The 24,575-nt window shown below is 38.4% G+C and overlaps 1 protein-coding gene across 9 annotated transcripts in view; it reads right to left on the bottom strand.

Annotated features, from left to right (window-relative positions):
- Nucleotides 1-24,575, bottom strand: part of ARL15 (ADP ribosylation factor like GTPase 15) — a 366,598-nt gene that overhangs the window by 326,887 nt on the left and 15,136 nt on the right. For 5 of the 9 annotated variants that reach the window (XM_036225305.1, XM_036225308.1, XM_036225306.1 and 2 more), the window contains exon 2: nucleotides 11,145-11,201. The exons of 1 other annotated variant lie outside the window; for it this stretch is intronic. In XM_036225305.1, the coding sequence (XP_036081198.1) occupies nucleotides 11,145-11,201 (57 nt within the window). Of the gene's footprint in view, nucleotides 1-11,144; nucleotides 11,202-13,893; nucleotides 13,912-23,237; nucleotides 23,435-24,575 lie in introns of those variants that run through there. 3 more of the 9 variants (XM_016142358.2, XM_016142354.2, XM_016142357.2) reach the window with 3 other exon arrangements.

Here is a 24,575-nt window from a genome sequence, read left to right as displayed (position 1 = left end):
AGAATGGCAGTTCATATGTCCTAGTTAAACTATTATTGTAACTGTTAACAAATAAGATTAGAGAGCATTAAAACACAATGAACGACATTTTGCTTAAAGATTTTTCTACCCTACAATGCAGACCAGAAAAAAAGGAATTGCAATTTTAAAAGATAAGGAGGAAAGGGAAAAGGTACCGTTTTAGTCATGGAATGTAAAATAATAAGGAAGATGCATGTACGTATGCTTCCTAGCCTATTGTCTATAACCCTATGGCCCCATAGAGAAAGGAAACAGGAAACTTGAGCAAACAAGGCACCTAATGAACCAATGAGGCCAAAGGGTAAAACAGCAATCCTCTGTATTTGGAAGACTACCAAAATTACAACCATCCATCCATCCGACAAATAATTATTGAATGCTTACTTTGGGACAGGCAGTGTTCTGAGAAACGGGGATAGAGCAGTGAACCAAATCAAGCCTCTCTCTAGCTTTTACAAAACTCTACTTCTAACATTGCCGTTAGGCTCTAGGAATCTATGTCCAACATGGCACCTCCAACTTGCACATCTAAAGCAAAGGTCATCTTTCTTTGCCCGCTCAACTATGTGTGTGTTCCTGTCTCAGGTAAAGACATCATCATCACCACCACTCATTTTTTTTGGCCACTAATTTTCGAGTCATGTTTAAATTCCCACTTGTTGTAAATAACATTTATAAATAAAACTGTCAATCCCTTACCTAAAAAGCTCTCTAAATATCATAAAATTGGAAAAACATAACTCATTTTTTTAAAAAAAGAACAAGTTCCTCTTCAGTCTCACATCATTTTGTTTTTATCACTTTCTTCTTGAATTCATAGATCTTTTCCATATCTCCAACAGAACTTTAATCTTAATATATTTTTGTTTGAAAATCTTTCACTGATCACTTTATCATGCTTGCCCAACTGTATGTAGTTGACATCTTAAAATTTAAATATCCTGTGACCATAAGTTTTAAATATTTAAAAAATTTTTTTAAGAATGGAATTTATAAAATTCTTATTGGTCCGCAACTGATGAAAACAAATATGTAATAAATGTTGATAAGCCATTGTAACATAAAGTACAAAACTTTTTTGGAAATATATCTCTTAATGAGATAGATGGGCTATATTTTTTTTATACAGCACATAGAGGACTATTACCACTTAAATGAGAGATACAGTCCAGTATCAATTCTATTTCTATTTTTTATATGTAGACATAAACCCTGAGAAATTTGCTCTTATACATAAGTAGATGAGAATAGGGGTTTTGCTACAGGGTATCACTCCGATTCTTTCAACTTTCCCTTAATTACAAAAATCATATTGTAGCTTATCAATGTTACTTTTAATGATCAGCTGACAATCTGAGTATATTCATCTTCGATGTCGTTGAAAGCAAAGAACCAAAAATGATTTATCTGGTCATATTAGAGTCATTCACTTTCTCAACAACAGCACCTTATATTTAGAATTTTTCCTTTTGTTTTATGTTCTGGAGGTTTTTACACCTAGAGGCCAATGCATCATAAGATTCAGAAGTGAGACTTTCTCTCTTAACTAGAAGCAGGGTAGTTGTGAAAGGGGAGGTAATAAAAGATAATCTATTCATATGGACACTGATTTCCGTACAATCGTATCAATGCCCACACACTTCTTGAAAGGGCTTTGTGTATCCCAGGGGCATGTATATATCCATTTCAAAACACTGATTAGAGCTCTGTTCATTCATTCATTCATTCATTCAATCCACTAATATTTACTGAGACCTGCAACATGCTGGACATTTATGAGTACTGAAGAAATAGCAGTGAGCAAGATAAGTGAAAATCTCGCCTTAATGGACCCTGCCTCCGTGGACCAGGTGGGAATGCACAGTCTGAGATCTGCAATTGGTGCTGCAATCAGAGCTGCCCAAGCCTCATGGAATCAGGGCAAAGCACTGTTCTCCTCATCCCAAAAAAACTATATACCCATTTAGTCAAAGACAGTTACTGAGCAACTACTGCATGCCAGAGTCCTAGCTAAACCCAAAGAAATACAGAGGACACACACCAATTCTCAGGATGCAATAAGAACAACGTCTCCCATTCAGAATCACTTTGTGTAATATTTTACGTGACATTTAAATAAATGTGAGCTCTATGGAGCAAAGACCAAACCGTCACCAGGGTCAATTCTCTTCTACATACATAATATAAATCTGTTGGCTCTGCTTAAAATCTAAAACACAATTTTGTTCCCAAGCTATGGATGTAGGTCACTCAACATATCCTGGACAGCAACTGCATTCTAGAAGAATTTTTAATCACTGACAAAAACAAGTTACTATCCCAGTCAAGAGAAAATTACTAGTCCTGAGGACTAAACACAAAACATTTGTCATGAAAACAAACTCTACCATCCATGAAAAAGACAACATAAAAATGAACATTTCCTAGGGTGGAAATTTTCATCAACTAGATACTCTTGTTAAGGGCCACTATGTCATTTAAATGGAAGAATTAAAAATATTTTAAGTTCTCAAGTTAAATGACTAAATATTTCTTATCAAGAAAAGAGCCTCTCCTCCCAACCACACAGCTAGAGTTAGTAATTACCAAAAGAAATTTCACAAAGGCTCTTTGTAAAGAATGACCCTCATGTAATTACTGGCCAATTTCCTACTGCCTCTTTTGTTTTGCTGTTTTTTTTTTTTTAATTAGGATATCTATAGTGAGGAGATGAAAATGTTATGTTTCATATATGATGTTTAGTTAATAAAGAACATATAATTAGAATTTCTTCACTACTAATGATAATACACTTGCAGTTATAGTCACCATTTCATACCATTAAGCCTTGAAAGCAAAAGCAGCTAGCAAAGTGAGGAGGGCCATCTACCTACTATGAACCAGAATAAACACGTGAAACCTGAACTCAACTCTGCCTTCACTGCACAACGGTCTAAACAAAAAAAAATCACATGGGATAAAATGTATTGTTTATTACCACCACGATCCAAATGAAGGGAAATACTAAGTTTCCATCTAAATCAAAATGTAAAAACGTTCCAAAACTTCAGCAAGCCATACTGAACTTAAGACAGTGCCTTACCTGACCTTAAAACATGCTACAAAGCTATAATGAAAAGATACTGATTATTAGCCAGTGTATAAGGGATACCATAGGCTATATATAGAGTACAGCCTGGGTAAAGCCAGAACATATCTGTCTCATATTTAAGTTAAACTTAAATATATATATATATATATATATATATCAATTACCAATGGTAAGATAAATTGGCATCACGTACCCCTGATAAGATACACTGAGGATACAATGTCACCTACATAAAATTCCTGCCAAAAAATGTTTAAAATGAATCTAATCATGAAGAAATAATTACAGATCTAAGCTGAAAGATACTCTGCAAAATAACTGGCCTGGCCTTTTCAAAAATGTCACTGAATAAAATACAAAAAAAAAAAAATGTTGAGAAACTACTCTAGGATAAATTTACAAATTCATATTGAACATCCACTGTCTGGAAGTGTGGTAGCTAAGGGTTTGTACCTCGGTCTAAATCAATTCAAATTCTACCTCCAAGTCCTGTCTCTCTACCATGTAGAAAGGCATTCAACCATTCATACGCTCCATTCCTCTGTATAAAATGAGGATATTAGTACCCTCTTTGCAAGAATGTAGAGAGTTTAATCAAATCACTTGTAAAGGCTTTAGCACACTTAGTTAAGTACTCAGTAAAAGTTAGTGGTGATAATAATGCTGATAACTGTTAAGAGTCATCAGATGCTAAAGGGAGAAAACAGAGAAACAGAAATGGCATGGTCGCTGCCCTCGCTATACAGTTATAGAAAAATTAACAGGCAATTCTAAGACTGTGTGATACAAGCACGTTGGCTGGTGAGAGGCTCTAGAGTGCAAAGAAAGAGAACACCTAGAAAGAGCATTTAAGTCAGGTGTTGAAGGTCATGGAAAGCTTCCCAAAAAAGGTGACAGCTGATCATTCCAGGATGAGAGATTAGCACTTACAAAGCACTAGAAGTAAAAAATAGAATAGACCAGGAGCTTAAAATAAATTAGTATGCCTGGAATATATAACACCGGAGTGGTACAAGAGGTAGAGAAAGAAAGCCAAACGGATAAGCATGGCCAACTCGTGCAGGGCACCTTATAAACTATGTCTAGGATTCTGAACTTTAACTTTGAGCAGTGGGAGGTTAGTGAAAGGTTTTCAGCATAAGCAGATGTACATTTCATAATCTGCTAGTTGCAGAATGAAGAAATAGATTGGGAGTGGATAAGACTGGAAAGGGAAAACCAGCTAGGAGGAGGCTGTTAGGGTCTTCTAGGCAAGAAATAGTAGTGCTAGAACCCAGGTAACAGCAGCGAGATGAGCAGGATGGGAGAGGCCCAAGGCTGGGACTGATAGATAAGATGAGGCAGGGGAGAGTTGAGGGTTGGGCCCAGCTCCTGTGCGGTAGCTAGATGGCTGTTGTGCCAGTCACTGAGAAAGAAAGCGCAGGACATGAGCAGGTTTCAGGGTAGAAAGGGAGTGAGTTCAGTCTGGGTCAGACTCAACAGGAAGGGCCTCTCTAGTGAGTTGTACTGGAGTCAGGAAGATCCACAGCAGACAAGTCTTGCTTCTGAGAGAAAAAGATACATTCTGCATTCCCTAGAATAAAACACCTAAACCAAACAGATTTTATCTTGGCCTTAACTGGGCTCCAATTACAGAAAAAAATTAAAAAAAAAAAAATTGGCAGTCCTGTCGATCTCACTCATTCCACATTATAAATCTTTTTCTATATTGGAATGGATATTTGTGGCTCTCGACAGGTTCATTAAACTTAAAACTTTAAATGCCCCCACCAAGAAAGTTAGCCAACATTAGCCAAATATTCTTACTCTACTTGAGGACATTACTGTTTATTAAAGAAAGCAAGCAATTGTAAACTCTCATTTCCTGTATTACAAACCTATAACCCCATTTATACCCTTCAAAATATTAACTGTTGAAAACATTAACCCCATGTGCTCATGTGTCTGTGGACAAAAATACACATATGTTGATATTCATAAATAATAAAACACTAGATTTGATCTTGGCTCATAAAATGTTATCGATCCTACCAGAAGCTGGACTTGTCACAAACCCAAACTCACTCTTGCTGCCACACTCTGTGCTCATTCAGTGTGTGCACTCACATGGCTACAGGCACACACAACACTGACTCCGTTCTATACACTTTCCTCAAGGTGTACTGCAGTCTAATGGCTGAAGCACAGAGCAATCTGTCTTTACTCATTTTTTTGTGAAGAGACAGCAAATTGTCTCCTATTGTCCATTCTCCTCACCCCTTTAGGAACAGAACTCCCACTCTTAGTTCCTTACTAGAGTCCCCATTTCCAAGACTCCTTTGTAGTGACAGAGTTACATGATTCGCGTTCCTGGCACTTGGGAGGTGAGGGGAAGTGATATGTGCAACTTCCAGGTCATGCCCATAAAGGGAACTACACAGCCTCCACTTCCTCTTTCCCACAGACTAACAAAGATGCGGGAGTGGCAAGCCACCTTCAGGTATCACACGAGCAGAATGACCCAGGCATTAGGAGAGCAAGCTAGAGGAAGCCAACATCCCTGAAGTTCCCATGAAGCTAAGGCTAACTCCTAAGTGACCACCAACTCAGATTTTTATATGAAATAGAAACTTATTCCATTTAAGCCACTGTTATTTTGATCTTTATTAAACCAGACAAACCAATGCCTTCACTAATTAATCCCAGCTCTAGATGACTGCAGACATCTCAGCATTCCACCAGTTTACAATAAATATTTAAACTGGACTCTTCAAGGAGCAGAATGAAAAATGAGCATATTCAACACCATTCCTCTCTACCTACTCATGTATTAAACCTGTTCTTTAATTTGTTGCTAGGGCCAGTACTTGCAGAGCCCATATGCAGAAATTCCAGCCTACCTGACAAATATTTAACCTCAGTGTTATGTATGATAATATCCTAAACCAGCATCAGGACTTGTCTACCTTGATTTTTTTTTTTTCCCCTCCAGGAATGACACATGGTACCGAACCCTTTATACTTCCCTTTTTGGTGCCAGTAGTAGGTAAAATATTGCTTCCCTTCCCCTCCTCCACAAGATGTCTATGTCCTAATCCCTGAAATCTGTGACTATGTTACCTTACATGGCAAAGGGAGATTTGCAGTTGTGATGAAGGACCTTGAGAGGGTAAGGTTAGCCTGAACTACCAGGTAGCCTCAATTTAATCACAAGGGTGGTTATAATGAAAGACTGGAGGATCAGATGTATCAGAGGAGATGTAATGACAAAACGGAGACATGGCAACTGAAGCAGCAACTGGGGCAATCCCATGGCTGGAAGGGGACCATGACCAAGGAATACAGGCAGCCAGTACAAGCCCAAAAAAGCAAGGACTGGATTCTCCTCCTGAGAAAAAAAATAGTTCTGCCAGTATCCTGTTGTTTTAAACCACTAAATGTGTGGTAATTTGTTTCAACAGCAATAGGAAACACACACAGTGTCCTTACATGCAGCACTGTATATTATAAGAATGCAAATCCAAATTTAGGGTAGGATTTGTTCAGACCTAAAGAGGTAGAGTGAAATATGCAGCTTTGATAATATATAATATTATTAAAAGCATTATTAATAATATATAATTGTTTTGCAACTCTACTGTAATAGCAAAGGTAGCTCTCCCTGCCCCCTTCTTAAAAAAATGTCACAGGAGTTGAATGTGAGGATAATTCACTCACTGAGTGAATCTTTATCTCAGCACAAATGTGGAGGCCATTTTTACTGTTATTATTCTAAAGGATGAACACTTTCTGTCTATAGCATTTGATACTTTCTGCAAAGTCAAAAGAAAAAAATAAAGAATGTTTAAAGCTCTTATTACTAACTAAAATCTCTAACCATGCATGATATTTTACTGGTACTATTTAGTTCAAATCTCATGTATCACTGAAGGTTGAATTTTAGCTCATGCATGTGCTGGGTACAGAAAGGCAACAATCAGGCCATGGGGTCCCCATGCTTTAAACAGTACCATACTGAAGGGGACAAGATGAACTGACCTGGCGCTTCATTCATCTTAGGTCTCTTGGCTTTCAGCTTTGATCAAAGGGGTTCACAACCTAACAGGAAGGTAGCTAGATGCTCGAATTACCACTCCACCTGCCATCCTGCCTCTAGCCACCGCCAGCTGGTTTGTCCACCACAGTGCTTCTGGATCTATGACAGTGACAGTATCCAACTTAGAGAAGTCTGAGGACGACTGCAGAACCCTTTGGGGACACTTGCCCTGCCATTCTGAAGGGAAGTCCTAAACTCTGCCCTAGCGTGCCCTCTAGCCGAGTTAATTCCACACCTGACCACAGACAGTTTAAGATCACATTCTCAAGTATGGCTCGTTTCCATTGCCAGGATTTCATAAAATCATAGACCCACAATTGTAACATAAACTCTTGGCCTGAATTTACTTCCTCTCTCCTTCCTCCTGACCAGAACCCAATGAATGTTTTTTACTACCCAAAATAGTCCAGATCCACGTAACAGAACTCCTTTTGTTTCAAAAACTAAATTACTTCTTTGTAATACATCACAATATCACATTTGAGAGAACACATACTACCTCCTGTGCTATGCTGCACAGGAAAGTGTTATCTCCTCCAAGCAGATGTCTGGTTCTAAAGACTGTTTCTTTCTGCTTCTCTGTTTCAACCTGTTCTAGGATTTGGTAGCTGTTATAACTCCATCAACGATGTGTATGTTTCCCCACCTGTGCCTTAGGTTCCTGCCTAGAAAACTGAGGTAGAGTTTATTTTCATCAGCCTCCCAAGTTAAGATGCTCTGTATAAGCATCACTTCCTTTCAATGTCTATAGAAAGCTCTGTCTACTCCAAACAGAGATAAGAGTTGCACAGAATATCCTTTGTTGTCTCTAAGTAATGATTTGTATTAAACTTTTTAATGCTTAAAGCTTAATATGCATTCACCTATATACATTTATTTTGTACTTTGGATGTTTTCAGCGTTTCTGTCCTATATATATATATATATTCCATACTGGTCTTACTCATTTCAGATTATGGATTCGTAATATGTAAAAGCTGCAGCTTGTCTGTCCTTATTTTTTAAGTGTTTAATCAGCTGCTATTTGGCAATAACGTCAGAAACAATATTGAAATAAAACTGTTATACATGCTAATAGAAATAAAAGTCTGGTCAACCATCTAACACCGTCTGCAATCCCATAAATTGACTCAGAATCTTTTTAAATTTCCTCTACTTTTTTCGTTTACTTAGAACTTCACGTTCATTTTTAACAGGTGATAACAAAAAAATTTCAGATTGCTTTATCTTTTTATTTGCAATTTACAAGATGTTTCCCCCTCCTTGTTCTACTCTGCTTGGGCTGCTGTAACAAAATACCACAGAGTGGGTGGCTTCAACAACAGAAATTTGTTTCCCACAGTTCTAGAGGCTGGAAGTCAGGGTACCAGCTAGGTTGGGTTCTGGTAAGAGTTCTGGCTTTGTCTTCTTGATGTGTCCTCATGGCACAGAGAAAGAGGTAGAGAGGGCAAACTTTTTGATGCCTCTTTTAAGGGTTAATCCCATCAAAAGGAACTCCTGCCCCATGACTGTATCTAAACCTATCTCTCAAAGGGCCCCATCTCCAAATACCATCGCACTAAGGGTTAGGGCTTCAATATATGAAATGGGCAGGTGGGAAGAAGAGACACAATTCAGCCCGTGGCACTTCGCTTTTAGAGACAATTTTTATCTGCCTTAGAATTAGCAGTTCACCGCCAGAGCTTCTGCATTAAACAAGCCAAAACTGAACACCTGTGTGGTCCCAGGCTAAGCACTAGGTATTCAAGAATGACTAAATATAATTCTTCACATGCACAGTCTAAGATTCTCAAATTCTAGTTGTGAATACTGTAATTGTGTTGACTCCCCAAGGTCCTCACACTCAAGATGTCCATTCTAGAGAAACACTGCTGACTTCTTCCAGCCTCCAGCTGCTACAGCTTCAGGTCCACCATGGCATTCACGCTGGGCTGCTGCCAGCCAGTGCCTGGGCACACAGAGGGCCTGGGGTCAGGCCTGCCCTGCCCATCGCAGGCCCCTCATACAGGCACCTGTGTCCTGGGAGGCCACACTGGCCCAGGTAAGCGTATCTCAAGCTCTTCCTCCCTGGGCCTCCTTCCAGCTCTCCTTCCACAGGAGTCAGACGTGGTCTGAAGGCTCTATATTCTCCTGTTCCTTCCCCCTTTACCCTGAGGACATTTCCCTAATTTATCTCTTGCATGCCTCATCCCAATTTGGCATCTGCTTCCCAGAGGACGCCTAAAAAACATACAAAGCAACTTCACATAAAATAACAAAAAACATGTCTAGCTCCCAAGTAACCTATTTATCTAACTGGGAACAAATACCACCCAATTCAGTTTAAAGACTGCCAATGTTATATGGAAAAAATCCAGCATCTTGAATGAATATGTAAAATACATAAAATTATACTCGGCTGAGACACAAGTTACTAAAAAAAAAAAAAAGTGATCAAGAAAAATCTGTTTCTTCTTAAATTCAAACTAAGGCAAAACTGAAAACTGTGTTCACTTCAATGTCATTGAACATACCTATTAGGCATTTACCACGTGCCAGATGTTGCGCAAGGTAAGGATGTGAAAGACAAACAAGACACAAAGGCCACATGAGTGAGGGGTCTCCCCCCTCAAGGGATTTACCATTTGTGGTTCTACGTGGGGATTCTGGCTTCTTTCATTTTAAACAATTTCCTTAAACTTTTTACGTACGCATATTCATATTCTTCTATGTAAGGTAAATGAGAAACAAAATCACTTTAAGTCTTTTTAAATCCTTCCTTAGTAAATAATTTGGTCTTCAAAAGTAAACGTCACTTTTTCCTGCCCCAGTCTCAGAATCTCCGCTACAGCCCTTCAAAGGGAAAAAGTCAAGGCGCTGGGTCACTGAATCGTAAGATTAGAAAAGTCCTTTAATGGTCATCTACATAGAGACAACCCCATATTTTGGGATTAAGAAATGGGCTCAGGGAATTTGAGTCAATTGACACAGGCTCTTGGAAAAAAAAAAAAATCCTAGAACACTTTAACTTTTCTTTTTTTGTTGTTGCTGTATAGTAAAATGCATCATACATACAAAAAAAGTGTATCAAGCAAATATATAGTTTAAAGAATAACTACGAAGCAAAATACCATGTGCCCACCATTCAAGTTAAGAAGTAGAATATTACTAAAAATTTTAAAGCCTCTTCCTTCCTCCCACTCTCCCAAAGCAGAGTTTCCAACCTCAGCATTACTGACATTTTGGGCCAGATAATTCTTAAGTGTTTAACCGGTGTACTGTTGGATGTTTAGCAATACTCCTGGCGTTGACCCAGTTGTACCGGTAGCATACCACCACCACCCTCAGGTGTGACAAACCCAAAGTGTCTCTAGACATCACCATATATCCCCTGGAGGGCAAAATCACCCTCTGCTGAGAACTGCTGCCATAGAGGTAAGCACATTTAAATGTTTGCTTTACTTTATAGTTCATCTACCAATATATATAACACGAAAACAAGACATTGCTTAGTTTTACTGTTTCTGAACTTTGTAGAAATGAAATCATGCTGCATGTATTTTCCGGTTACTTGTCATTTCAGTCAACATTATGTTTGTAAAATGTACCCACAGATAGTTCACATAGATTTAGGTCAAATAGTTTAGCTGCTGTATGAAATTAAAGTTGCACAGTTTATTAATCCAATCTATTACTCATGGACATTTGCATTATTTCTAATATTGTGCTTTTATGAATACTTCTGCTAGGAAGAGTCCTCGCATAGGTCCTCTAATTATACAACCACCACCCAGGAGTGGATTTGCTCAAGTCATAGAATATGCTGGCGTTCAACTTTATTATTTTCCAAAGTGGCTGTATAAATCTACACTCCCACGGCAGTGGAGACAATTCCCATAGCTCCACATGCTCTCCAGTGCTCAGATCTTCATTTATATTTTCATGACATTTGGTACCGCAAAAATATACATCGCTTACCGTATAAATGCCAATTCTACAAACGGCAAATGAGATCTGGATACATTCAGACATTCTCTACAAGATTAAAATAAGAATAAAAGATTACGACTAAATGTTTGTCTCGCAGAACCGACTTCTCCCCGCACCCCATCTTGCTTCCCTCTTTAAAGAAACTCTGCTGCATTCTTACATCTGCTTAATGAGCAAGTGGCTGGATTTTTCCCTGCTCTCTGCTTTTTCTAGGCCAGCTCAAATAAGATGGGGATAATAAAGTGTATGGCACAGTGCTTCATCATGGGACTATAAAGCAAGTACTTCAGCCTCAAAACCAATAGCATCAGTTAAAGAATGTGATTTACTGTAATGTTTTGATTTCATTTCTTTTAAATTATCTTCTAATATCCAAATTTTAATGATAAATTTTTTGATTGTTAGTAGTTTTATAGATTTTTTTTAAGTTTAATTCTTAGATCAGATCATAAATGTTTACAATCCTTATAGAAAGATAACCTTTGGAAAAAGGAAAAGCTTATCATAGGTATATACCATAAGTTTTGAATGGGCTGATTTGGGAAAGAAGTCTGAGGTTTCCTTGGTCTCAGAATACCAATAAAAGTACTTCATTTAGAATTCATAACTTCTTGCTCCCAAATCAAGTTCAGATTTTTAAAACTCATGTCCACTCACAAAACCATGCATACCAAACATAAGTATTAATTTATTTTCTTTTAACTCTAGGAATATTTTTAGCACATTAAATCGGTCTGTAATCAAAATAACTCTAACTTTATACAGTTCAACATTGCTATTATGGTTCATTGTTATCAAGTAAAAGCTTCCCCATAAAGTTTACAATGTCACAAATCTCAGCAACTGTGGTTTATGCATTGTGCTGAGGAGGCAGAGATACAGGATCCCAGATTCCCATGGTAACTAAAAGACTTCCAAAGACGTGTTCCATCTCAAGGTCAAGGAGTCCTATCAGACTAATTTTGCGAAAGGTTCTGCCTCTTTAGATATCCATAAGAAACTGAATTCTGTATGATTAAGAAAACTGGCAAGGTAAACATTGAAAGCCAAAGGCTATATGCATGGCCATTCAAAATTAAAATTATATCAATTAAAAAATCAAGCTTAAATTTGTTGGGTGAAGTTCTTAAACTCAAAGTAAACTTTCAAATATTCCAAACATTCACTGGTGCTATTGTCCAAACAAACAGCTGATGATTTAATACTAGAATATCTTTTCTCTTAAGGTACCATTATTATAATAACACTATTGGGTTCTTTCATTCTGAAAGAAATGTACTACTAAAAATAGCTCAGGGCAATGACACTGGCCTCCTCAGAGCTGAAACATGGAATGCTCATTACCTTGTCCAAAGGTCATTCTTCCCTCCCATCTGTGGAACTGACCCCAATTTGTACTTTTGCACAAACTGAATTTTTTAACTACTCTCTCAGTAAGCTGGCAGGGTTATTTTCCCCAAGTGAAAAAGAGCTATCTAATTTTCTGTCACTTGGAATAAGAGAGTCCTCTTCTCGGACTTCCTTGGTGCTAGGGACTTTCAAGTGACTAAGTTCTCCATAAGATGTACGTGAAGGAAGCGTGCTAGGAGCTGGCTCTACAAAGGACCTGTTTTTGCTCTTGCGCCTCACCTGCTTTTTCCAGTCTATAACTGGGACTTAATGTAACTCCCGCAACTTGGATTATGAGGGCATCCTGAGAATGGTGGACACATGAAGTGGAGCCCAGGGATGAGGGGGTTGGGAGACCCAAATGACAGTACAGCTGCCACATCGCCCTCCTCCAGATTTCTTACATGAAATAGAAATGAACCTCTAAACTCGTTTAAACTACTAACTGTTACAGAGCAACATTCATTTTTTAAAAATAGGTGCCCCAGAACCGTAAAAGAGCCTTAGCACTTGTCATTAGAGTAACTCTTTTTAAGAGCTTTATCTTTTACGGGGGGAGACATATTTACTCTTCAGTTACTAAAAACCTACTTTATACTAGTTCTTTTTCACATCCCCCAAATGTATAAGTACTCTCATCAGGATTGCCAAAATTATTACCCTGAAAATCCTCAACTCATTTTCTGTAATTTTTTTTTTCTTACTAGCGTTATTACCTCATTCTCTCTCTAACCTCTAATCCTTACAAATACTGCTTTATCCCTGAACATCCTACCTCAGACCAAGTAGCAAGTCTACCGTTCAAATTCCAAACTCATTCTAACAATAATGTTCTCATGAGTGGCCCTTTCACTCTAATCAGAGGTAGTCAGAACCAAAAAAGTATTTAAAAGTATAACCATTCTTCCTTTGGTCATAGTATAGAAACTGGTAATAAATTTAAAATGATTAGTTCGTATTCTTTCCCTCTATAGGTGCTCAAGTTGCAGGAACCCATTTTAACTGCAAACCCATGGGACGTAATGCATAGCTTGAAATGAAAGATGAATAGTTCAATTCTTCCCAATTAAAGAATGAATCTCTATCCTATGTAAACACTGACCCAGCAGTGTCTAAATCAGCATTCACAAATCTACATCTGGACTTGCCTGAGGAAGAACCAAAGAATATTATTTCAAATATAATAATCTTCAGAACAATCTGCTTTGCTGCTTCACAAAAAAAGAGATGCTGCCAAAAGCAAGTCATGGATTGGTTAAAATCTGTTAATACAGGTCTACAGAAAATAATGTGTAATCCAGAAAAAAAGGAAAAGAACACTCAATTTGAAATTGATGTGATTACTTACAGTTTATTGTTGTTTTCCCTAAGAAATTTCAAAGGTAAGCATGAAAATAAAGGAGAAAAAAAAAAATCTTCAACAAGATGGCAAAAAATAAATTTTATTTACTTTTCCTAAAAGACCTATTTTTTTCAATATTTTAAATATTTTGATGTGCTGTATAGCTCCTCATCCTGATATAAAGCGAGATGAAAGTTGTGTTTATTATCTCTGTAATTTTGCGTGTGATGAAAATAAAAGGTTAATACAGCCAAGCCAACTCTTCGGAGCACCAAGAGTAATGTGTTCGAACTGGGGCAGCAAGAAAGGGGAAAGGAGGGCAGTGAAATGTCCACTGAGGCCCATGCCCGGATCTTCTATCTCCAAATAAAGCTAAGAGCTAGCATGTTCTCTTGACAGCATCCCAAAACAAATGGGCTAGAGGCGAAGATGCAGGATTTGGAAAACTGAAGAGAGAAGACCTGTTCTAGTGCATTCCAAGGTGCATAGCCACTGCGCAGTGCTAAATGAGTGGAATCCTCTCTGAGCAAAGGTCACGTCTGTCATCGTGCTTTAAGTCACTCCTTCAGATCAACAAAAACAAACCCTTGGGAATGCTACCTACTTCAGAACTTGTATTTCCTTCAGTGTTGTCACTGAAAACGTTAACAGTGAATTACTTAACAACTCCCCTAGCACCTCAAAAAGTTACTTTCCACAAGTGAGAAATAGTTTTTCTTCGTTATAAACTTATATTTAAAAATAAAATGAAGTTTTATTTACAAAATATAGAGGATTTTGCTCTTCCATCTATCGTATTGCTTCTTCAGACTAGAAAAAAGGATGGTGATGATCAAACTGGAATAAAACATTTGCATCTAAAGCAAACAAAATTGGTCTCTCAACATTTTCTAAAATGTTTTCAATTGCAACAGTGTTGCCGTCATCCCAAGAGCATCTATATTTCCCAAGCAATCTACAACTGTCCATAGATGAAATACGTAAGAGTTCCACCAGTAATTCAAAAAGGAATCACTGCCTTCACCTGTTAAAAAATAATAATCTTCAGCACATGATCTCTCTGTATTCAATCATAAAGATCTGAAATGCCCTCTAGCAGAAATAACCTGAGATTTGAAAAGTCACCTAGCAAAAATAACCAAATGCAAGCATAAATCATATCAGAATTTATAGATTTCATCATAGTAAAATTTTAGCCAATCTTATACAAAATTTTGGCCAATCTTATGCAAAATGATACTTAAAGTCACCTGTAATATACAAACAAAAGGAGATTTGGGCTCAGGCTGAAAGTAAGAACAGTTTTCTGAAAATTCGAATTTAAGAATATGGAGAGAGGGAAAGAAATCCCCTTCAAATTTACCAGATAAAATAATTAGTGCCACTTACCTTGGCAGTTTTATTCCTTCACTTTTTATCAGGCACTGAGGATAAAAGATTCAATCCAAAAAAAGAAAAAAAAATTTGCTGAGCATCACTAAATGTGACAGACATTGCTAGGTAAATATTAGGTATACAAAGATAAATAAGACCAAACCCTGGCACCGACGGTCTTCTAGCTCAGGAGAGAGTGGCAATTTAACAGGCTTGTGACAGACAATGGCAATATAAATGTGTTCGGCACAATAAGTATGTAAAGAGGGTTTTAGGGAGAGAGTGGTAGACAGAACCCATTACAGGGGTGTCAGGAAAGACCTTCTAGAGAAGGAACCTCCTGAACAGATTACAAGTTAGCTAGGTAAAAGGTGGAAGATGATTCCGGATGAAAGCGACATGAGAAAAAGCAAGAAACATCACAGGATATGAAAGCATTTGAGGGTTACTGCTGCATGCCTCCTGTTCTTTTCAAATCACTTCTCAACCTCGAATCAGTTACTGACATTTGTTGACTATGCACTACCTAAAATTCATTTATATTAATATACAAAGCATCCTCACTTTAAGATTTATCTCTAACTCCCTGCAGAAGGAACTCTATTTGTTAGGGACTAAAGCATGTTGGTCACATTATAAAAACCTGTTCTGCCTCTACACCCTTGCATATGAAAACCTCAAGCAAGATGGCCACAGCTGATTAAACTAGCAGGTTGTCATCCTTAAACTGGCCAACAACCACAGTATGGCCCAGCAGGAAGCTACACCAATCATATTCTTGAACTCCAAAATTTAAGTGGAAAAATACTGAGAAGATGAAGCAGTTAGCAGTGGGAAATGAAGCTTAGAAAATACAAACAGCAAAGCTATTAACTAACTTTATAACCATGAAGAATCACAGCAAGCAAAATTTGAGAGTCGAAAGTATGAATTAAAAAAAAAAAAAAACTATATGAAAAGCTATACAAAGCAGAGGAAAAGATTAAGCTTGATAGTAATCTCAATAGTAGACCCAGAGAGATACAGGTATGTGAAGAATGGCTAGATGCAGTTGCAGAGAATTCTATTTCTCAGTGAAAAAATTCTATTCTTCAGCTTCCTTTGCAGCTAGGGATGGCCATGTGACCAAGTTCTGGTAACTGAGATATAATCAGTAAGTCTTAAAAGTCTTCCAGGAGAGACATACGGTCTTCTGCCCTTTCTCCATCCTGCTACCTACAATGCAGAAGTGATGGCAGGAGCTCTGGCAATTTTAAACCATTAGTTTATAAAGTCCACACACAGTGGGCAAAACTATTTTGAGGCCCTAATTACTTCTGGACTTACCTGCCTGAGAAAAAAAAATAAACATCTCTCTCGTCAAAGCCACTATTTCCCAAACGATCCTAACTGATTACAGTGGTTGAGTATCATCCCAACTAGAGGGAGAGTCCCTTAAGACGGTTAAATGGGGACATGACGTGTTCCACCTCACCTTAGTATTACTATCCCAAATTAAGAGATGGGGAAACAGCAATTAGTATGTGACAGATTTGAACGCAAATCATTTGAACTTGAGAGCCACACTCTTAATCATAAGAACGAACAAATGCAAATGAAGTCAACAAACTGAGCAAAGCAGGTTCTCAAGTATTTTATGGTTCAACAAATATTCATTCACCAAAGGCCAATAAAAACACCCATGCTGAATGCAGTATCACTTACCTAGCACAGATGATATTTTGACAAGTCTCTGGGACCCTTTAGCCTATCTAAACATAAAAGGCTTTTTTCCAATACAACTATTCAACTCCAAGTAGCTAGGAAAGGGTATACGGGTACCAAACACTGAACACAGGCATCAGCCCCTCATGAGTGGCAGAAGCCTGCCAAATTCTGATTTGTAAGGAATGCAACAGATTTTAAAGAGCTCAGAGGATTCTGGGAGGCTTGCAGCATATTTTTAAGGTGGTTAAGAGGTCTTTCTCTTTATCTTTAAGCAAAAGAATGTTCCATACACCATGGTAATTGAAAGTACCGTCCTTAGCATTGCGACTCCCAGGCTACCGATGCCCTGGGATATTTCACCCTTGCCCCTGTGTGGTAAGGGTGGAATGGGGTGGCGATCTTTCTGAAAAGCTCAAGGATTTTAGATGACCAAGATGAAGGCGCCAGTGTAACTGGCATTAATTTTCTTCATTAATAAACAGATACGTTTTTGTACTGAGCACTTGCTCTGTTCCAGACAACATCCCCCATGCTGCAGACTATGCAGTACACAAAGCCCCTGTCCTCATGGAGCCTACAACTCTAGTGGAGGGGAGGGGGCAGGCAAAAGCAACAAATAAATCAAATTAGGTGAGAAGTGCTATGAAGAAATATAAAATGAAGGAAGAGAATGTGCAAGGGAGCGTGAACTTGGGATATCACTACTTTTGAGAGCAGATGTGGTACTTCTAACAATATTATAGCCAATAAAAGAATGCCAGTAAAGTTTTCAACAAGTTTGCTTCAGAAATCCCTAGCATAGGCAAATAGTACTCTACCGAAAAGTCACAGCATCAGACACTCAGTTCAATAGTCCACAGACGTTTATTCAGAAGTACTTCAGGGAGCCATTAGGAGCACAGATTTCGGTGTCAGACTTCCTAAAACCAAACCCCACCCATACAATTTACTTATTTGTGGGAATTGGGCAAATTACTTAACTTTACTGCATCTCAGTTTGTCATTTATAAAATGAGAATAACTGTAGTACCTATTTCAGAGGATACAATGATGATTATGCATTATTAAAGAAAAAATAGTAAGTTCCAAACTTGTGTTTGCATAGATTTTAACTGAGGGTCTAACGTGTTCCAGACACACGAACTCCTCTGAGCATCTGCACCAAAGGGCCCCAGACACCGGGAGGCCCCACGAGATGCACCCTGCCATCAGCTGCTATGGATGCCCTAGATTCAGACTCGTTTCATACTCCACGTCTCTTCCTCCTGTCCGCACGTTCCAGGACTGTGACTTCTAATCGCAAACACTGTAAACCAGGACACTCACTGAGATTCCCCAAAGGAAGCAACGGACCAAAGCCAGCTCCCAGCACTCCGTCCCCACACACCAGGCCCCAGAGGCAAAAAAGCCATTCGTTTCAGCCACACCTCATATTACGGTCCAATCAGGCAATTTTCATCTATGTTCACAATGAATTTCATCTACATTATGTAAAATTTTATTATTCAGTTATCCTAATATTCAATATTATTAAAGATTTTATATTATTTTATAATGACAGGCATCCAGTTCGTAATAGATCACCAACAAGACATGTAGGAGCATCATTATTTAGAATCATAAGGAAAATTACATTTAATTTTCCAAAATATAGATTTATCCTCCATTCCCTCTCTCCTATTCCCTTTGGGGTAAAATTAAATGAATATCACTTTTTGGTGCTGTTCTTCTGCTAAAACCTTATAAACTGTCATTTAGAAATTCTGTCTTTGAACTTAAAATTTTAAGCCTCTACTTTGAGCATGATGCATATATTGTCAAATCTATATTTACAGTACTTAAAATTTTCAAATGGTTAAGGCTTTTACTAAGTCGATACCTCTATATTAACTTCTAAAACTTATTGTACCATCCAGAAAATAACAGTGGTTAAAGGAGAATGTGGTCTAACCATTTCAAGGGTCAAAAACTTCTATTGGTTTATTAATTAGACAATGTAAACTTCCCTACTTGTTTTTCTGACTGTGGAGAAGGAAAAACAAGAAGTGTGAGCTTTGCGTTTAGACAGACCTGGGTTCAAATCATTCAGGGTATAACCTTGGAAAACATACTTGGCTGCCTGAACTTTAATAACTAGTCCTCAGATGTAAGAAAAGAGGAATAATACTAATAACACTAACCTTATTAGATCAAGTAAACAAGTATCAGATGGTTGGCAAAGAGAAGACATTCTCTCAAACTCACTGAAGCCTTGGCCAAGCCACCTACATCTACTGCTGGCATGTGGACTAGTTTCCCCAGTGGTCCGCCGGGTCCCTTCTTGCCCTTGTATAACCCAGTTTCCATGCAGCAGCCACAGCAAGTTCTCAATATGTAAATCAGGTCCCATCATCTCCTGCTTAAAATCATTTTTTAAGAGTAATCTTGAATGAAACTCAACTCCCTACTGCCACCTCCAGCTTCCCCTTCCTCTAGCCCCCATCTCAGAGTCTTCCCCGGCTCCTCTCTGGGACTTGGCTTTAGGACCAACTTCTTTAGGCGATTTTTCATCATCTGATACCACCAAAGCTGAGAATCGTATGAACAGCAAGGCTGCTTTCTTATACTTGCTGAAGACAAAGGACCCCGATCAAGATGGTCAGGGACCTCACTTGGGGTTTTCTCTGAAGTCCCAGGGCTACCTGTGCTCAACTCCGACTGCTGGGATCTAACGACTACTTTTGCTCCCCAGGGATTCTGCCTACTTCCTTTTCCTTTTGCAAGGGACAATATTTCTCCAAAGTCTTGTGGATTTTCTCCTTATCCCTGTCGCTAAAATCCGGCTGCCAAGTGGCACAAGTGCCTCTTTTCCTTGCTGGTCACTTTCTCCAAAGGTATGCACACTGGTCCTTTTTACTGCATGGCTTTTACTGATAATTACTAAAGGGAACAAAGGCAGTTGACATTAAAATCTACAAGGAGAGAGTCTGAGCACTCATTGTCCTCGGTTATGACTGGATAAGCAAGCCTCTTAAACACCTACCCTGGCACCTGGAAGTGTAGATCTCTCCAAACTCCTCTTGTCATTCTTAGGCCAGAAGAGGGGATCAGGATCCACAAACGGTGTGGGCACACACGCCCACTCCTTTCAGGTGAGTAATTAGCATTTCTGAGGGCAGAGTTTCCAGCTAAGCATCTTTTTAGGATGGTGCATAGTTTCTAGTAAAGGCAAATGAAACTAAAGCTATAGAAATTGTATGGAGCCACACATGATACAACTTAAAGTGATGGTTGTGATTACTGTAAATGACATTAAGTCTACGATGTGCTGGGTGTTTGGCACTTTCATCTCACTCAGTCCTCACTGTTAGAGCAATGGGGCTATTTCTAGGCCTGTCAGATAAAAAACTGAGGGTTCTAGCACGTGGCTGTTAAGTGACAGAACCTAGATTTCCACCTAGATCTGATTCTAAACCGGGGGTTTTCAAAGTCTAGATCCCAGACAGGGTTCCAAAGAGACAGCTGGATATTTGAGAAGTGTTTTTAAGAAGAAAATTCAATTTTTATTAGAGTCTAAAATGAAGAAAAACGCATACTCGAAGGTACTGTACATGAACTTTTAACCTGCAAAAGAACACCCCCACACCCTCTTTGTGCTGCCAGAGAAACTCGGGGAGGAAGGGGGAGGGGACGAGAGAGACCTCAGAATAAAACCTGTATTCTGCCTTCTGACTGAAGACTAAGATTGAGCTACTTTAAAATCTGTTATGTTTGCACCTATGATTCTACTGAAATCCTATTTTTCTTCAATGTCATACACACACACAAAAATAACAAAATGTAGAACCAATTAAAGTTAGGAGATGAGGCTTCATTTCTCATCCACCTAAATTAATTTCATCTAAAACTGGATCTAAATTCAGTTTTGTGCTTATCAAAACAGTTTCATTGTCCTCACTGGTAATAACATATAACTATACATAACACGTGATATAAGTAAATATCATAAGTATAAATTTGTAAAAATCATGTATAAAAAATAGCACTTGTTATTTGATCTAAGTTCTGCATAGCATTAGTTAGGGGGAAAAAAAATTCCATTCCTTAAATATAAAAAGAAAAGAAATATTTGAAATCCTCCTCTATACCACAATGATTTTTTGGTGACTCACAGTAAAGGGAAAACTGACTCATGTTAGGACCAACTGATAAGCAGAGGAAAAGTTGAAAGGAACATTGCATCTATTTCGCCTTCATGAATCCCTTCTAGAAAGTCCCTACTTTAGAGGTGGGGGGCATCTTCTGCATTGTCATTTCCTATCCAAGGCATATGAATAAACCTTATGATAAAAAGTTCCTCCTCACCCTGAAACCAATACCTGCCTTCCTTTAATTTTGACCCTCTCATTGCAGCCTGCCTTCTGGAGATTCACAGGATACTACATATATCCTTCGAATAACTGAAGCCACTAATCATATTGTCTCCTTCCTTAAAGGTATCTTGCAAGTACAGAAACCAAAATTCTGATGCCAATGACAAATATCATGAAACACTGTCTCTCCAAGGACATAAATCCTATTTTACTAGCCCAATGGTTGGCAAACTACAATCCATGGGCAAAATCTGGCCCATTGCCTGTTTTTATAAATAAAGCTTTACTGGAACACAGCCACATCCATCTAGTTGTGTATTATCTCTGGCTGCTTTCATGTTACAACAGCAGAGTTGAGTATTTGCGATAGCGACTATATGGCCTGCAAAGCCTAAAATATTTATTGGCGGACCCTTTACAGAAAAAGTTTGTCCACCCTGTTCTAGCTCATCATCTGGAGTTTTCTCACAAGCAAAGAGCTACATTATATTTAAACTTTTACATTATATAGTTCAGTAGATAAAGAATTATCTCTGTACTGTCTATGATGCCTACCAAACATTACGCTCTCAAGTATATTTTGAGTGAAGTCAGATAGGAAGAAGGGAGAGAGGATGGGAGGAAGAGAGGCAGGGCTTTTCTTCTCCCCAAACTAATGACATATATCCTTCATGGAATATTTTAAAACCTAGCAGATCCTTTTCTTGCTATACTTAAGTATTTGAACACAAGGCTATACATTTGAATTAAAATCAAGGACCTAAAGTCACTGTTTCAAGGACCTAAAGTCACTGCGTTTCATTTCGAGGAAATAAACATTGATAAAAATGTTGCTTAGTAAAACAAAAATCCTTATTAATTTTGAATACCCAGGAAAATGCACCCACACCCACTCGTAGAAGAATATTCAGTTGTTGTTACTGCTGTTGTTTCAGTATCACTCACTGCAATAATAGAAAACAACTGGGATAAATAATCTTTGTCTCAGAGATGAACTCTTAAGCACTCTAGATTTGGGAAAGAGAACTGCTTTAAATTAAATGAGGGGATCAAACCATCAATGAGTTTGTTAAATCTTCTTGATTCTTCATCATTTCTTCATAACATGCATTTTTATCTTGGTTTGTTCAAGACAACTTTTTCATTAAGAATTACAATATGCACCACTTCTTACACAGCTCTTTATAATTCTAACTTTTTTAGCACCTTGTTTCATTATACTTGTGTTCTCTTATGTAAAAAACAATTTGATTTAAAGAGTTTTAAAAATCAGCAACTGAAGATTAATTCTCAACATGGAATCAAAAGAGAACATTTTTACAAACTCTATTTTATAAAACTATCCAAAGTGAATATTAAGCTCACATAATTAATTACTGTGATAAAAATGTAAGCGCTCAGAAGAAATGAAAAATATTCACCTATAGGTATTTCCAAAGATGACCAATACAGTTAGGCATTCCCCCCAAAGACATATTTGGGAGAAAATTAAAACATCGCTAGCACCAGAATCTATTTCCTACACACTCCAGTTGCAGAAAAATTGCAGACTGAGTCCAGAGACTTGATAGAATAGCTCGCTCCAGTTCAGGCTCAAGAAGTAATCCTGCTCACAGACAAAGGTCAGGTCAGTAGGGACCTAGAAAGGTCAGGAAATGCAAAGGAAACCCCAGATAGGATCAAATAATCCTGCCTAAATGATCCGATCTTTAAAATATGCATATCGAAAACCCAACCTATCATGATACACTAAGAGAGATATAACTGGTGAATAATATAAACGTATAATATTTCTATACAAAATAGAGAGAAATTCAATAATCACAAGAGGTTTTCTACATCTAGCCCAGTGACTTAAAAAAAAAGAACCGGCCACATTCAGGAAACATTCAAAATGACAAAGAACAGCAACATTACCCAATAAATCAGCCCAGGGCTCTGTCCTCCACAACATGCTGCCTGGCAGGAAACAGCCATAAGGGAAGAAGGATAAAAGAGCTGGCCAATCAATCACATGCTAGGGAGGAAAGTTCCCGAAAGCAGAAACTTGACTTTCAAATTGGTTCCAACAAAAAAGAAGTTGAGAGCTCCAAACAATCATATAATTCCAGAGCGGGACCCACTGTCATTCGGCCAAACTTCTGTAACAGCTATGAGCAGAACTGGCCTGACGAGAGGTGTGGGCCACCGTAGGGCCACTGTATGCCACGCCAGGAACTTTCACCTCTGTAAATCAGAAATAGCTGCCACTTAAAACACCAACCAGCAGCTGCAATATCTTTAACCCAGTTCCTCTGTGCTCTGTTTATTAGGTGGAGGTAGGAAGACTTTTGAAAGGCTGGTATTGGAAAAAATGAATAGAATCAGAGTGGAATCTTTTTGGTAAGGACAGAACTCTAAGTCCTTGTTTTACATACAAAGTCTCGATTCAATAACTGTAAACACTTTTATAATGTTTATGGTATTAGGCTCTCTTTTAAACACTTTATATATTTCAATTCAATTCTGTGAGGTAGGTGCCTTTATCATGGCCAATTTGTGTATGAGGAAACAGGCACAGAGGCCTCAGTGAACAGAGCTAGAATGCCAATGCGGGCAGTGAAACCCCTCAGTTAAACTACTGACTTAGCACCTACCTCGTGTACCCGTGCCAGGTTCTTGGGACACAAAGAGGCCCACAATCCAGCCCTGAACTACGACACTGTGCTTTGTCCTGTAACAGAGACAGGAGCAAAGACCTAAGGCAAGGTCATGGCTAGCCCACTAGGTACCTCCGAGCCAACACACAGCGGATGCTGTGGTGAGTTCAGCAGGGGATGGATTTCCGCTGCGTTTGCACCCTCAGCTGGGCATCTCTATTTGGTACCCAATATGCATTTAACTTCTGAGGCAGCTCCCCAGGAGCAGCCCTGAAAGGAATCTCAACTCAGTTTGGGTACAGATCGGAAAAAGAGAAGGCTTAATCAAGAATGGGAGAGAAAGGATGACTTCTCCAACCAAAAATCACGTTTGCAATACTATGTTCTGTGATCATTTTAACTAGAGAGAAGTTATGATCACTCAGGCCTTTTCAGCTTTATTAACAACGCATCCAGATTACTACGCAATTGTTCCAGGCTTAACACATGCAGGCTAACTTCCCAAGCTGTCTAACAAAACAGCTCTAAATACGCCGTTATAAAAAAAAACTCCTGGCTCCAGTTGGAAGACCTCAGCCTGGTCCATTTTCACCAGCTTCTGGACTCAGCACTTCAA

This window comes from Rousettus aegyptiacus, unplaced genomic scaffold, assembly GCF_014176215.1.
Source record: "Rousettus aegyptiacus isolate mRouAeg1 unplaced genomic scaffold, mRouAeg1.p scaffold_m13_p_8, whole genome shotgun sequence".
Taxonomy (NCBI): domain Eukaryota; kingdom Metazoa; phylum Chordata; class Mammalia; order Chiroptera; family Pteropodidae; genus Rousettus; species Rousettus aegyptiacus.
This window is presented reverse-complemented; position numbering and strand designations above follow the sequence as displayed.